The sequence below is a fragment of the Symphalangus syndactylus genome, chromosome X (genome assembly GCF_028878055.3).
Source record: "Symphalangus syndactylus isolate Jambi chromosome X, NHGRI_mSymSyn1-v2.1_pri, whole genome shotgun sequence".
Lineage (NCBI taxonomy): Eukaryota > Metazoa > Chordata > Mammalia > Primates > Hylobatidae > Symphalangus > Symphalangus syndactylus.
In genome coordinates this window covers 96,445,993-96,459,183 of record NC_072447.2, presented here as the reverse complement: position 1 = coordinate 96,459,183, position 13,191 = coordinate 96,445,993, and the positions used below count along the sequence as shown (strand labels likewise).

General features: G+C 35.1%; 1 protein-coding gene across 1 annotated transcript; it reads right to left on the bottom strand.

Moving 5' to 3' along the window:
- Positions 1-9,281: 9,281 nt before the first annotated feature.
- On the bottom strand, positions 9,282-12,528 carry PABPC5 (poly(A) binding protein cytoplasmic 5). The gene is made up of 2 exons (XM_055267612.2): positions 12,445-12,528; positions 9,282-11,904 (listed from the first exon to the last, which is right to left on the bottom strand). Exon 2 carries the CDS (start codon positions 11,760-11,762, stop codon positions 10,614-10,616), a length of 1,149 nt encoding a protein of 382 aa, XP_055123587.1. The 5' UTR covers positions 11,763-11,904; positions 12,445-12,528; the 3' UTR covers positions 9,282-10,613.
- Between the last annotated feature and the right edge of the window lie 663 nt (positions 12,529-13,191).

Here is a 13,191-nt window from a genome sequence, read left to right as displayed (position 1 = left end):
CACTTTTATTCTCTTCCAAGTATACTTCATTTGGTGATGCCTTTCAATTTGTACTTTATTTTCTGTTTCTGTTCTGAGTTAGTAAATGCTGAGGTTGTATAAGTCAGATAGTATCATCTCTACTCCTATAACTGGTTTGCCTACTTAAATTACATTAATCAGGCAATTCTGATAATCTTTCTTCTCCCTGAGCACACAAGAACACATGAACAAGCACACACACACACACGCTGGTGTGCAAAAAGACAGTTTGTGTAAAGCATCAAATTGATATTTGGTATAAGTTGGACACCACCATAGAGGAAAGGTTAAGATCAAGGTGAAGTTTTTGGTTCTGGGTTGGCAAGGGATAACTACATTGATTCTGTCCTTTCTCTTTGGATGTTATCCTCTATTTCTAACAACAGAAAATAATTTCATGGTTAGAAGAAAACCAGATGTGTATTTTCAATAGTTTGATTAACAAATAGGTACTATATACCTCCTATGACCTCATGTCTGTGGTAGATGTAGCTACTTGAGGAAAGCAGATAGAAAAAAGGATGCTATATATAAAGAATAATGAGTTTGTCTGGCATGTAATAGTTATACCTGCAAACACAATGCACTTTTTTAGCATACGCTGTGGCATGAAGATGGAGTGGAGGCATGGCTATAGAAGAATGATGAAGCATGAAGATTACTCCAAAGATGCTTAATGAGGTTTGAAAATGTTATTTTCCATTCTAATATGACTTTTCAGATGATAAAAACGTGTTCAAAACCTATGAACAACTTTAGAGATACTAAAACATATTGCTATTTAATAAAATAGTTTCAAAAGGGTTTTATAAATTTAAACCCTGATAAGCAATACCTGAGAATGCCTGTTTTAACTACAGCCTCATCAATATTGACACTTCCTTCAGTATTACTAATTTCATGGGTGAAAATAGTATCTCACTAAAATTGCATCTTAGCTAGTTACTTTAGACACTGTCATTGTCATATGTCTGTCATCTAGTTGTTTTATCCTGTTATAGTTGTCTGTTGTTATGTTTTCCCAAAAACTACTTTTGCCCATGTGCTCTTGTATTGATTTGTGTGACCTCTTTATATAAAAGCAAATAATGTACCAATTGATTTGGCATAACCGGTGTGAATATTTTCCAAGTTTGCTTTCAAAATTTTATTTGGTTAATAGAAATATAAGAGTAAAATGTTAATATAGTTAAATTCATTGAGCTTTAATGTTTTATTTATTCTGTTATATCTTAATGATTTTTTGAAGTTCAACAATTTTATCCATTAAAAAATCATATATGTTCATTAAAGATAATTTGGAATATCCAAAAAATAGAAGAGTAAAAAAAGTTTTCTTTTGCTATTGCATTTTCTGCCTTTTAGCACTATGCACTCTGCTTCATTTTGTTAATAGTATATGATAGAATAATTGCTTTCATGTCATGTTTCTTCCTGTCATGTCATGCAATTCATTTATTAAATAAACATTTATTTATCATCAATAAATGTCAGCCACTCTTCCAGGTACTGAAATGCAGCTATGAACAAAGTCTTTGATCAGGTGGAAAATATTTTCTAGTGATAGTATGGTGGGGGACAAAAACACATGTCAACATAAAACATGATGGGTGTTTTTTAGTGCTGTGAAGAAAAAGAAAGTCCGTTAAGTAATAGTAATAAAGAGTTTAGGAAGGAGGGGTTGCAATTTAGTACAGGGTTTGAGGGAAACCCTTGTTTGGTGATACTTTAGCAGAGATCTGAGTGAAATGATAGAATGAGAAAAGAGAATCCCAGGCAAAGGGACAGAGCAGGAACAAAGGAGCTGAGATAGGAATGTGCTTGATGTTTTTAGAGAACGTTGAAGTGACAGTGTGACAAGAGTGACATGAGGGAGGGGAAATGCAGTAGGAGATTTAATCAAGGAGGTAAGGTCACAGTAAGAACTTTGAACTTCATTGAATATGAGATAGGCTGCCATTGATCATTTAGAGAGAGAATTTACATGATATGACTTGTAAAGATTTACCCTGGTAGTTTTGTGGAGAATAGACTATAGGAAGAAAACAAGGAGAGCTGGAAAATCTGTTAGGAGACTACCAAAATAATCTGCCTTAATAAATAGCCTATCTTAATAAGCTACATAATGGCCTACATAAATAACCTACATTAGAGGATTAGAGGTGATGGCAGTTTGGACTGGGAGATTGGCAACAGAGGTGATACAAAATCCTAAGATTTTGAATATATTTTGAAAACGTAGCCATCATGATTTCCCGACAGATTGGATTTGGGAGGCATGAGAAGAAGAAAGGAGTAAAGAAAAACCCCAAGGCTTTTAGCCTAAAAACTTCAAGAAAAAAGCTGACATTTACTGAGATGAAAAATATACAAGGGTAGAGGAATAAGTTTAGAGTGTGAGGAGATAAGAGTTCAGTTATTACAAGTGTTTGTAATTATATTTTTAAATAGTTTTTCTTTATTAAAAATATCCTATACTTTAGCTGGCTATGGTGGAAATGTTTGTGTATTTCCAAAATTCATGTTAAAATCCTAACCTCCAAAGCTGCGGTATTAGGAGGCAAGGTCTGTTGGGAGGTGATTAGAGAATGAGGGTAGGGTCCTCATGAATAGAATTGATGTCCTTATAAAAAATGCCCAAGGGAGCTTGTTTGCCCCTCCCACCAGGTGAGGCTGTGGGGAGAAGGCATTGTCTATGATCAACAGGCTCTCACCAGACACCTAACCTGCCTTGATCTTAGACTTTCAACCTCCATAACTGTGAGAAATAAATTTTCGTTGTTTACAAACTACCCAATTTATGGTATTTTGTAATAACAGCAGAAACTAAGACAAGCCTCTGGAACAGTGTTTCTAGATCAGAAGTTGGAAAATGAGAACTTGCAGGCCACCACTTGTTTTTGTATGGCCACAGCTAAAAAAGGTTTTTATAGGTAAACACATTTGCAATTGATTTGATGACTGAGAACACTAACTTTGAACCTTAAGTGAAATATAACCCTCTCAAATTCTTCTCATTAGTAGAATTTTATTATAGTATTCTTTTCTTCTCAATATCATCCCTATATTTTGAATTTTGTCAAATTTAACATTTGTGGAAATGTGTTTTTTCTTGTTATATGAGAGCCTGCATAATATCCTTGATGCTTCCTCTTGGCCCACAATGGCTGCAATATTTGTTATCTGGACTTTTATACAAACAATTTGCTGACTCCTGTTCTAGAAAAAGTATGCATAAAAATCTCCTGGGAACTATGAGAAAAAAATGTAGATTTCTCTTCTTCACCCCAGTGTCACCCCTGCTACATCAAATTTGATTCGGTAAGCCAAGGGTGAGTCCTAGGAATCCAAATTTTAACAAATACTCCCGTTGATTCTGATACACTTTGAAACACAATTTGAGAAACACAAAAATGCTGAACAGGTTTTAATACTGTCGTTTAACTAAATGTGGGCCAGTGCTTCCCCACCAGCATGCTGGTAAATATTAGTTCATCATAAAGATCTTACTGGAGTGAATTGCTACAGGGATCACACTTGCCTATGGTTCTGTCCAGCTGTCCAATCACCTTTCTTTGGACCGTAGACTTGTTTGGGAAGCAAAGCTTTGTTTTTGGACTAAGAGGTTTGTGGTTCCTAATTTGAGCCCATATGATAATTGATGCATCCTTAGTCCTGGGATCCTTGTATTTGTTCTTATCTCCCTTCTATATCATCTTTATTATTGTTTATATATGCATGCAGGCATATATGCATGCATCCACCCTCACATTCATCCATCCACTGATCTATTCGTCCATCCAATTTCCTTACAAACACAAAGATTTTAACTTGACTATATTTAGAACAGTCCTCCAGCCCAATTGCCATGCACATCTTGAGTTTTTAATAGGTATGATCTACCATTTGTGCCCTAGAAAATTAAAAAATTTACCAATCCACCTTGGAAAGAGCAAATTTTGGGTGTCTAACTCAGTACAAACAACAAAACAAAGGGAGCTTTAAAAATCGAATCATTAGAACACATTTCAGAATCATTGTTATTGTAAGTTACAATTATTGTTTAATACCTTAATAATTCTAAGAAGTTCTGGAGCTTTTAGATAGTACATATGAAATTAAGAAAGCAAGCAGTAATGTATCTTCTGAGATAATTTCTAGCAATAAATACTGACACTTTTTAATGAACTTTCAATGCATGCCACAAGTTTATATTTCCAAGGGCCAAGTCTTTCTTTTTGCCACCTTTTCTACATTCTCATTGTTCCTTTGGATCTACATTGATGGTGCAACGGAGAAACATGACTCTCCTTTCAGAGTTGTTATGAAAGATTTCCATGACTTTTTTTTATCCTTTTCTATCTAATCATCACCTTTACAAATTTCTGTGAGGGCTCTCTCTCTGGAGGGAATGTATTAACTAGTATCTGATGCAGATATGTTTTCCATTTTTTCAACTGTAAAATTCTTTTTTTTTGCATTTCAAAATGTGTATTCAATTGATCTGAAACTCCTCTTTTTAAATTATGAATTCTTAATACTGACAAGTTATTTAGTATAATGTTCTTAATTATTCACTGAAGAATTTTTTTAGGGACAGATTCCATATTGTTTTATGTATTTAATAACATTTGAAATTTCATCCACCAACTTGAACAATAGGTAACTTTGCATATATAGCAAGATAAACTGCTTTACCAGACAAGGTTAGCAATACCCTAAAAATAGAGGACCCAAGATCAATTAAAACATAATTGTCACAACCCCAAGTTCTCAGCCCCAGATTCCAGTTAAAATTTCAAGCAAGCAATTACTTGAATCAGAAACTCAGCTTAAATGATATTTATGATGAGAATTGCTGCTGAGGGGAGGTTGTAGTCCTGTTTCTCAGTTTATATATTACCTTAAAATGTACTCAGGAGATATTTTTGTACTTGAGCATTACGATAAATTATATACATGCATCTCTCACAATCTAAAGATAATACAAACAGTACTCAGTAGTCTGAGAAAATTATTCTGCCTAAAGTAAAACTGTTTTTCATTTTGGAGACTAAAGTAAGAGACATACCAAGTTTATACTTTTTCATTCTTTCATGGTATCTTTCACTTATATCAAAATATAACACAAGTTTCAGAAAACTGCATCTTCCTATACATTTTTACTCTTCAACTGAGAGGGCTCACATTATTGTAATATGTCTCCATGAAACAACTAGATAATTTCATTGCCTATGTTACACTTCAGAAGTATTGGGCAGTTTCTCTTAGCATTATCTCTTGTTATGCTTGCAGTGTGATTTCATAACACAAAATGTATCCCACATTAGCAATATATATTTCTAGATATATTCCCTAGTCTGTGATATTCGTATGCTCCAGCACATGTATACATTATGAAACCACAATTCCAAACAGACCCCATGGCTTTGTCATTGGTTTAATTAGCATCATTATGAAATTTACATTTTTTAAAAGAATATCTTTAGCTAAATACATTCACTTACATCTAAACAGTAGACAAGTTTCCCACCATGTACAACGTAACGTGCAAGTCCTGAAGCTTTATCTCACCAAATTGTACAATATCAAACACATGCACATTTAATAGTTACAGATAAATTTCTGAGGTGATGTTTAGACAGACTACATAAACCAGAAATACCTCATGTACTTTTGAATACTCAGCAAGGATGGGATTGAGATTCAGTGAGGGAGGTAAGAGAGTAGAGGGAAGTAGATTAGCACCAATAATTATTTAAGCAATTTCACTTACAAATGAAATACTCCTGAGGCTTAGTGTCACTGTAGTAGTCATATCAATGATAAAAATAACCATACAAATTGAATACAAACGGTTTGTGATGTTTTATCTTCAATTAAGTAACAAAATAGGCAGAATTTTAATGCCTTTACAGTATTAATTCATATTTCTAACATTTAAATTACTATTTGTTTCTGTACATCCTTTCTTTTAATTATTCTTGATTTAATTTGCAACTCCCCTATTTTTTTAAATTCAGCAATAAACAAGGAAACAAATTATTCATCCTGACTTGCATTGCTTTGTAACCATCTTTAATGTAATAAAACTGTCCTTTGAGACAAAAAGACTAAAGTGGGTTCTTATTTCTTTATTTATAAATATTAATATATGATAGATTTTTGTGCAACAAGACCATTTACTGATATATTCTGGGCTTCCTGAGACACTGAAAAAGAAATATTTGTAAATTCCTCTCTGTATTTGTTTTATTCAGGGATTTAGTCTGCTCAATATCCTCAAAGAGAGGTTACTTAAAAAAAAGTTGGCTGTCATTCTGTGTAAATTCGCTTAAATTACTTTTTAAAACACTGTTTTGTAAAGTCCTTGATTTTTCAAAAGTATAATTTATCCTTTTAGAAGTTTCAATTCAATCACAAAAGGATGTAAAATTATTTAGTTTACATTATAGAAGACTTATTTTTTCATACAAAAGATTCCAACACTTGTGTTTCACTTACTCTAAAACAGAGCAGTCATGCCATACAATATCAGCACTCATCCCTTATCAGCACTCCTTATCTCTCTTAAGCACTAAATATTATTTTTAAATAAATAAACTGTGAAGTTCCCAAATTTTGATGAGAAATTTAGTGAGTAGACTGATCTTTTTTTCTACCAAATGGGAGCTATTTTGAAGTTGACTGCGACTTTTGAGGGTGAAACTATTTGGAGTTAGTTTTTTAAAGTTTTATAAGAATGACATCTTCAGTACTGGTACTTTGAATTCCTCAAGGCTTTATTTTCTCGTATTTCCAATGGTAGCTAGACGATTTTTAAATACTTACTATGATTCCCTGGAACCAAGAGGGATACATTAACTCTCATGAGGCTTCAAGGAATCATTTGTTAAGTTACATTTCGTGGGCAGTAAATAAAACCCTAAAATGTGTACGAATCAATTCCCTTCAAACGAGCATGCTCTTGTATCTCAGGGATTACTGTGGTCATACGGTTCAATTCAGGAGTAAGACTTTGTGAAATAGCATTGGTCTCGATGGAGCACCCCATTAACTTATAAAACGTGTTGCTCTACAAATAGACTGTTTGATTTAAGTTATGCCAATTATTAGAAGCTTTGTCTGTTGAAGACAGGCTCATCAATCAAGTATTAAACACAAAAATAATGAAAAAAAGAGCATGAGAAGAGGGAAAACATTGAGAAAACCTTTACACTGTAAGCACTAGTCTATGTAACCAACAGTACTGTGTATAAGCAGCAGTCTGTGTAACCAATCATTTCTCAATTATTTCTTCATAGAATGGGCCTTAATACAAATGGCTTATTCTGTAATAACTCATTTCTTTTGTCAAATATTGAGGGAATTGAAAAGAAAACAAATGGAGGGATATAATTCAGATTGTGAATTCATTCATTCCACAAATACTTGTGGAATGCCTACTATATTCCAGGTATTGTCATAAGTGCTGAAAAAACTTGTTTTATCTATCTGCAATCATATATTGATACATGTCTAATTATTCCCTTAAATTAGGCCACTTATTTATAGGGAAGAGGATATTCACTCCATTCCTGTCTCCCCTTAAAAAAAATATCATAACTTTTTTCCACTGGGCTAAAAATATCACTTACATGTGTAATATTTTATTTTTCTCTTTAACCATTATTACTAGATAGGCATCAGCATGTGCCAACTTCTTGTACAAAAAAGCCTCCTCAAAATAACCTTGACTATGATGGCTTGCAATTACAAAACAATATTTTTAGTTTTCTTCTCCTTGGGTACATTTAAAGTTTGTACAAGTGATTGTTTTGAAAAGCTAAACAGAACAAAACAAAATTTGTACTAAATGGTGCATTCTTAACCTAACTGTTTAATTCGTACTAATTATCTTGTGCTAAAAGAAATGATGAGCAAAAGTACAGGATTGAAAAACTACCCTGGTGTTTACATTCAAATAGAGAATATCTTTCCTGTATGTTTTCGTTTTGATTTTCACCAACGGAATTTATGGTGTTTTTTACAACAGTTTATCAAACCCCTAAACATATATATTTTATCTCTTCTTAGGCATATTTTGATTTCTTCTTTTCTTTATACTGGCTAGCTTTTGAAAAATAGTAATAGTTTAAATACATCGTTCCAAAAATATATTAAATGCTTTTATTTGATAATTTTTACATTATAGATACCTGTCTAGATTTATATTGAATCAAAGCATTTGTAAAGAATGCAGGCTAACACTGATACTTCAGGTTTATAAATTTAACTGAAAACTGGTAATGGGTAAAAACGAATGGAGAGTATATATGATAAATAATTACCAATGTAAACATTTTAAATTGTATTTGTAGTTTCATAGTTTTCATATATGTTAATCACAATGATGTAAAGCAAGCTGGCTCAGAAAAATGAAAAATAATATTCGTTTTTAGTTTTCCATTTGTCAGTCTAAATGCAGAATATATCTTGAAACTATTCCAAAATTTTGATACATATATCAATATGATGTGCACATATTTTTTATCAGATTTAAGCTTTTACATATTATAGAAATTTTTTTGCAGTCAGTAATTAATAGCTGTTTTAAGCAAGTGATGTTCATCACGGCATTGTTTATGCATGTAAAAATGTTAAAAATCATATAAATTAGATTCAATAGCAAACTGTTTAGATAAATTATAATATGTCAACACAAGGGAATACTATGCAGTCACTAAGATGATGATAGAGATTGATATTTATTGTCATGAAAAAATGATTATGGTTCAGTTTAAAATTAAAAATACAGAACAGTACACGTAGTGTGGATTTTTGGTCAAATGTTTGTGTATACGTAGGAAAAAATATGAAAAGATATTTACACATTGAAAATATTAATTGTGGTATTTCTGAACTGTAGAAATTTTACTTCCTTCTGCGTTGTGTACATTTTTTACAATGAGCATGTGTTATGTTTATAATCAATATAAACAGTGATTTCCATTTTGAAAATATTTGCAAATGAATAAACCTGTAATTTGTAGATAAACAAATACATAGAAACAGCTTATTGTCATTATTTTATGGTCAAAGAGCTAACAAAAGTGTTAACAAAGTTATATATTTACATTGTACTATGTATGAAAATGAAGATTTGTATATAAGGTAATAAAACTGACAGTAGAAAAAAAACGTATTCTAATGTTGAATCTGTGGCATAAGTGAATCATATTATAAAAAAGTAATTATTTAAATTTTACATAAATTAGGTATTTTCTTCTTCCTAAAAGGACTTGAACTGGTATATATTTTTAAAAAGGTAATACAAAAAATAGAAAAATAAGTGTAATATGAATGGAAGGCAGGCAATGAGAACAGGAAACTGCAAGTGAAATGTAGAGAATCTCCAATTTAGAAATTACAGTCTAATTAATGTAACGGCAATATTGAACAAAACTTTTTTTTTTAATTTTCAAGCAGCCAAGACATAAAGAAAACCATATTGGTTTCACAGTTCTCGTATAATGGCTGGAGGCATATGACTTAATCCAAGAGACAACCTATTCCTTACCTTTGAAACACCTGTGAATATTATCAAAAGGACACACTCAATAATTTACAAGAGATAACAAGTTTAATAGAAGGTGTTCTTCGAAGAAGTTTTTCAACATCATTCTGTGGAGTATTGCCTTTTATACTGACAGTTGGTAAAATCCGAAGGTAAAATATTAAATTATTTATAGGTAAAGGAAATTCAGCGCAGTTATTCATCTTTCTTGTTAATTTAACATGATACAAGTATATGTACTAAGGAATTTAGAAAAATGAATGGTAGGAGTGGTACTGAAAGTATCCTCACATATCAAATCTATTAGGAAAGGTTTTTAAGATGCAATTCCTACTTTAAATAGCCACTGCCTAAACTGTTAATTTTCTCAGTGACTAATTGAGAAAACACCAATATGCTTACTTCTTTGTGCAAGAAGTTAATACGACCACTCCCAACATTTAGTCAAAAGTGCTATCAAGTCTGTAGCATGTTCACAACATATTAAAAAATGAAACAAGAATACAAATAAATAAAGAAAATAAAATACATTTCACATTTCTTTGAAAAAACATTAATTTTTGCATAATAATTTTAAGTGAAATAATGCAGATGTTAATTGGATCACATATGTTTTCCCCTGCTGTACTGACTTCTCAAAAAGCAGGTTAGAACTTTTCACTGTGATAGATTCAGAAGAACCATGTTGACAATATTTTCATGAAAAAAAAAAGAGTATTGAAATAAGAAGGGAAATATACTCAATCAATTGCCTCACCTTGACTGTTCAGGAAAAAAACAGTGGAGGAATACATTTTATTCTACAGATTTCTAAGGATATTACATCAAAAAAAGTACAAAATGACAATTTTACAATTAGAAATCATGTTCTATTCTAAAATGAACAAAGTTTTCTAGTTTTGCATTTTTTTTTCAAAAAAAAGAATTCACTTAAAAAAAAAAAAACTTGTGAATTAGCATAAAATAACCCCTTATCACAAAGGAGCCCAAACTAAGGAGGCACCAGCTAAGGCTGAAACAAACAGCATTCTTATTCTCAGCACCTGCGCCTGGCCTGGCCCAGGGTGACATGCAGGGGCTTGGAGCCCACTATGCGGCCATTCATCTCATCCACTGCTTTGGTAGCCTCTTCAAAAGAGGAAAAGCAGACCACACCAAATCCTTTGCCTTGCCCCACTTCCATCATCACTTTGGCCCGACTAATTGACCCAAAGGAAGAAAATTCCTCCTTCAGTTTTTCATCATTGATTGTCTCATCCAAGTTCTTAATATAGATAGGCACTCCTGGGGGCCGAGTTTTTTCTTTTAACCTCAGCCGTTCAAATCTCCGCCTCAACTCAGCCAGGCGTTCAATTTTCTTCTGTGCTCGCCCTACATAGAGGACTTTTCCATCGATGGACTTTCCATGCAAGTCTAGCACAGCCTTTTGGGCAGCCTCGTGTGTCTCGTATCTCACAAATCCAAAGCCTTTAGATTTCCCACTGGCATCTCTTATTACTTTAACACTCTCAGTTGGCCCATATTCACAGAAAAGTTCCTTCAGTTTTTCGTCATCTATGTCGTCTCCAATGTTTTTAACGAAAACATTGGTGAAAGTTGCTCTATCCCTGGTTCTGACCTCAGCCGCCCGCTCTTCTGGGAATTTGAATCTGCCAACATACACCTGGCGGTTGTTGAGCCGCACTCCATTCATGTGCCAGATGGCTCTATTGGCAGCGGCCAGGCTGTCAAAGTGCACATAGGCATAACCCTTAGAGCCGTTGTCATCGCATACGACTTTGCAGGACAGAATGTTCCCAAAAGCAGAAAATAAGTAAAACAGGGCCCTATTGTCTATGGATTTGTCCAGGTTTTTGATGAATATATTTCCCACTCCAGACTTTCTTAAGCGGTCATCTGGCTGAGACCACATAAGGCGGAATGGTTTTCCATTAATCAAATCAAAATTCATGGTGTTCAAGGCCCACTCTGCATCCGCGGGAAAGCGGAAGTTAACGTACCCATAGCCCAGGGGGCTGCGGGTCACCGGATCACGGCAGATTCGGGTGAATCGCAGAGGGCCAGCAGGCCTGAACTTCTTATAGAGCATGTCCTCGGTGACATCTGGGTCCAAGTCACCCACGTACAGAGCGGCCTTGAGATACTTCTTTTTCTTGCCAGCAGGATTAGGCTCCCCGCTCCCCATCTCTCTGAGCACTGGGAGGAGGTTCTCTTTGAAGAGAAAAAGGCTGCTTTCTCTAAGCTATGGGCCAAACAGCTGTTCACGAACAGAAAAAGCCAAGGCAGGCAAAAGGAAGCTAAAAGCAGACTCAGAATCACTGTCGAGGCTGAGAAAATGAAGTTCAGAAACAGCTGGTCAGCAGGCTCAGAACAAACACATCAGACAAAAAGGCGCCCCAAATACGAATCTATTCTCCCTGCGGGGACTTAAAATTGTCACCCGTTCAGATTTAAAATCAGTTTCAAAAGCCAGTACCAGAAACGTAATTTTCCTGTCCCCGTGAAATTGTGAAAAGCCACCAAGCAGCTGGCTGGTTCCCCACAACTAGCATTGCAGACAGAGGCCTCCCGACCCGTTTTCTGCATAAATATAGGCCTAGAGCTCCTGTTGGTTTAAAATGATATCAACAAGGGCAGGGACCGAGCGCGTATTCCTCCGCCGGCTGCCTGGCCAGTCTCGGGCTGGCTAGCCTTTCGCTAAGGCCTCTCCGCACTCAGCGTCTGCGAAAGGGTACACTAGACACTTGGTGCGATAAGACCGGCAGGCAGGCTGCAGGCAGCGGATAGGACACAGAGACAGACAGACAGACACACGCGCGGGGGATCGAAGACCGCCCAGATACCCAAGATGCCCACTGGGTACGGACCGAGTGAGGCGCGGTGATTTCAGCAGCCTGAGGCTCGAGGCAGGTCCGGAGAGACTGACTGGCAAACGCGCAGTGAGTGGGTCAGCTCTGACGCGAGGCGGGTCTGGCCAGATGCGGGGCGGAGTCAGCGAAGAAGGGCAGATGCGCGGCGGGCGGTCCGGCGCAGACCGATGGGCTGGGGTTTCTCTCCACAGGACAGTCCAACGGAGGGACCAAGAGCCAGTAGCAGTGATAGGGAGGGGGGACAGGCGGGGCGCGAGAAACCCGGAACCGTGCTAAGTAACTTCCCGCTTCCTCTGTACCAAGATTAAAAAAAAAAAGAAAGAGAGAGAGAGACAGAGAGAAGGGGAGAGAGAGAGAGAGAGAGAAGGAGAGAAAGAAAAATCTAAGATGGCTTTTAGATGTTTCTTATATTTTAAATGTTATTTATTATTTAAAATACTATATTTAAGCCGAACATCTGAAAATCACATAAGAAGATGACGACCTGGACAAAAATAATAAGTTTTAAAAAACTAATTATCAAAATCATTTAAGCTTAGGGAAAAGGATAGGTTGCATACTTTCCAGAGTGCATTGGAAAGTCAAAGTTTACAAATGTCCTGGCCTCCCAATCCAGTGCTAAAGGATCACAGGGTCAAGTAGAACACAGGACCATGTTACCTTTGGCCTTTAGCCTTACTTCATTAATCTCCAACATAATGGTAATATTTTCCTCAGGTGGTAGGCAAAGAGATCTTTTCTCTG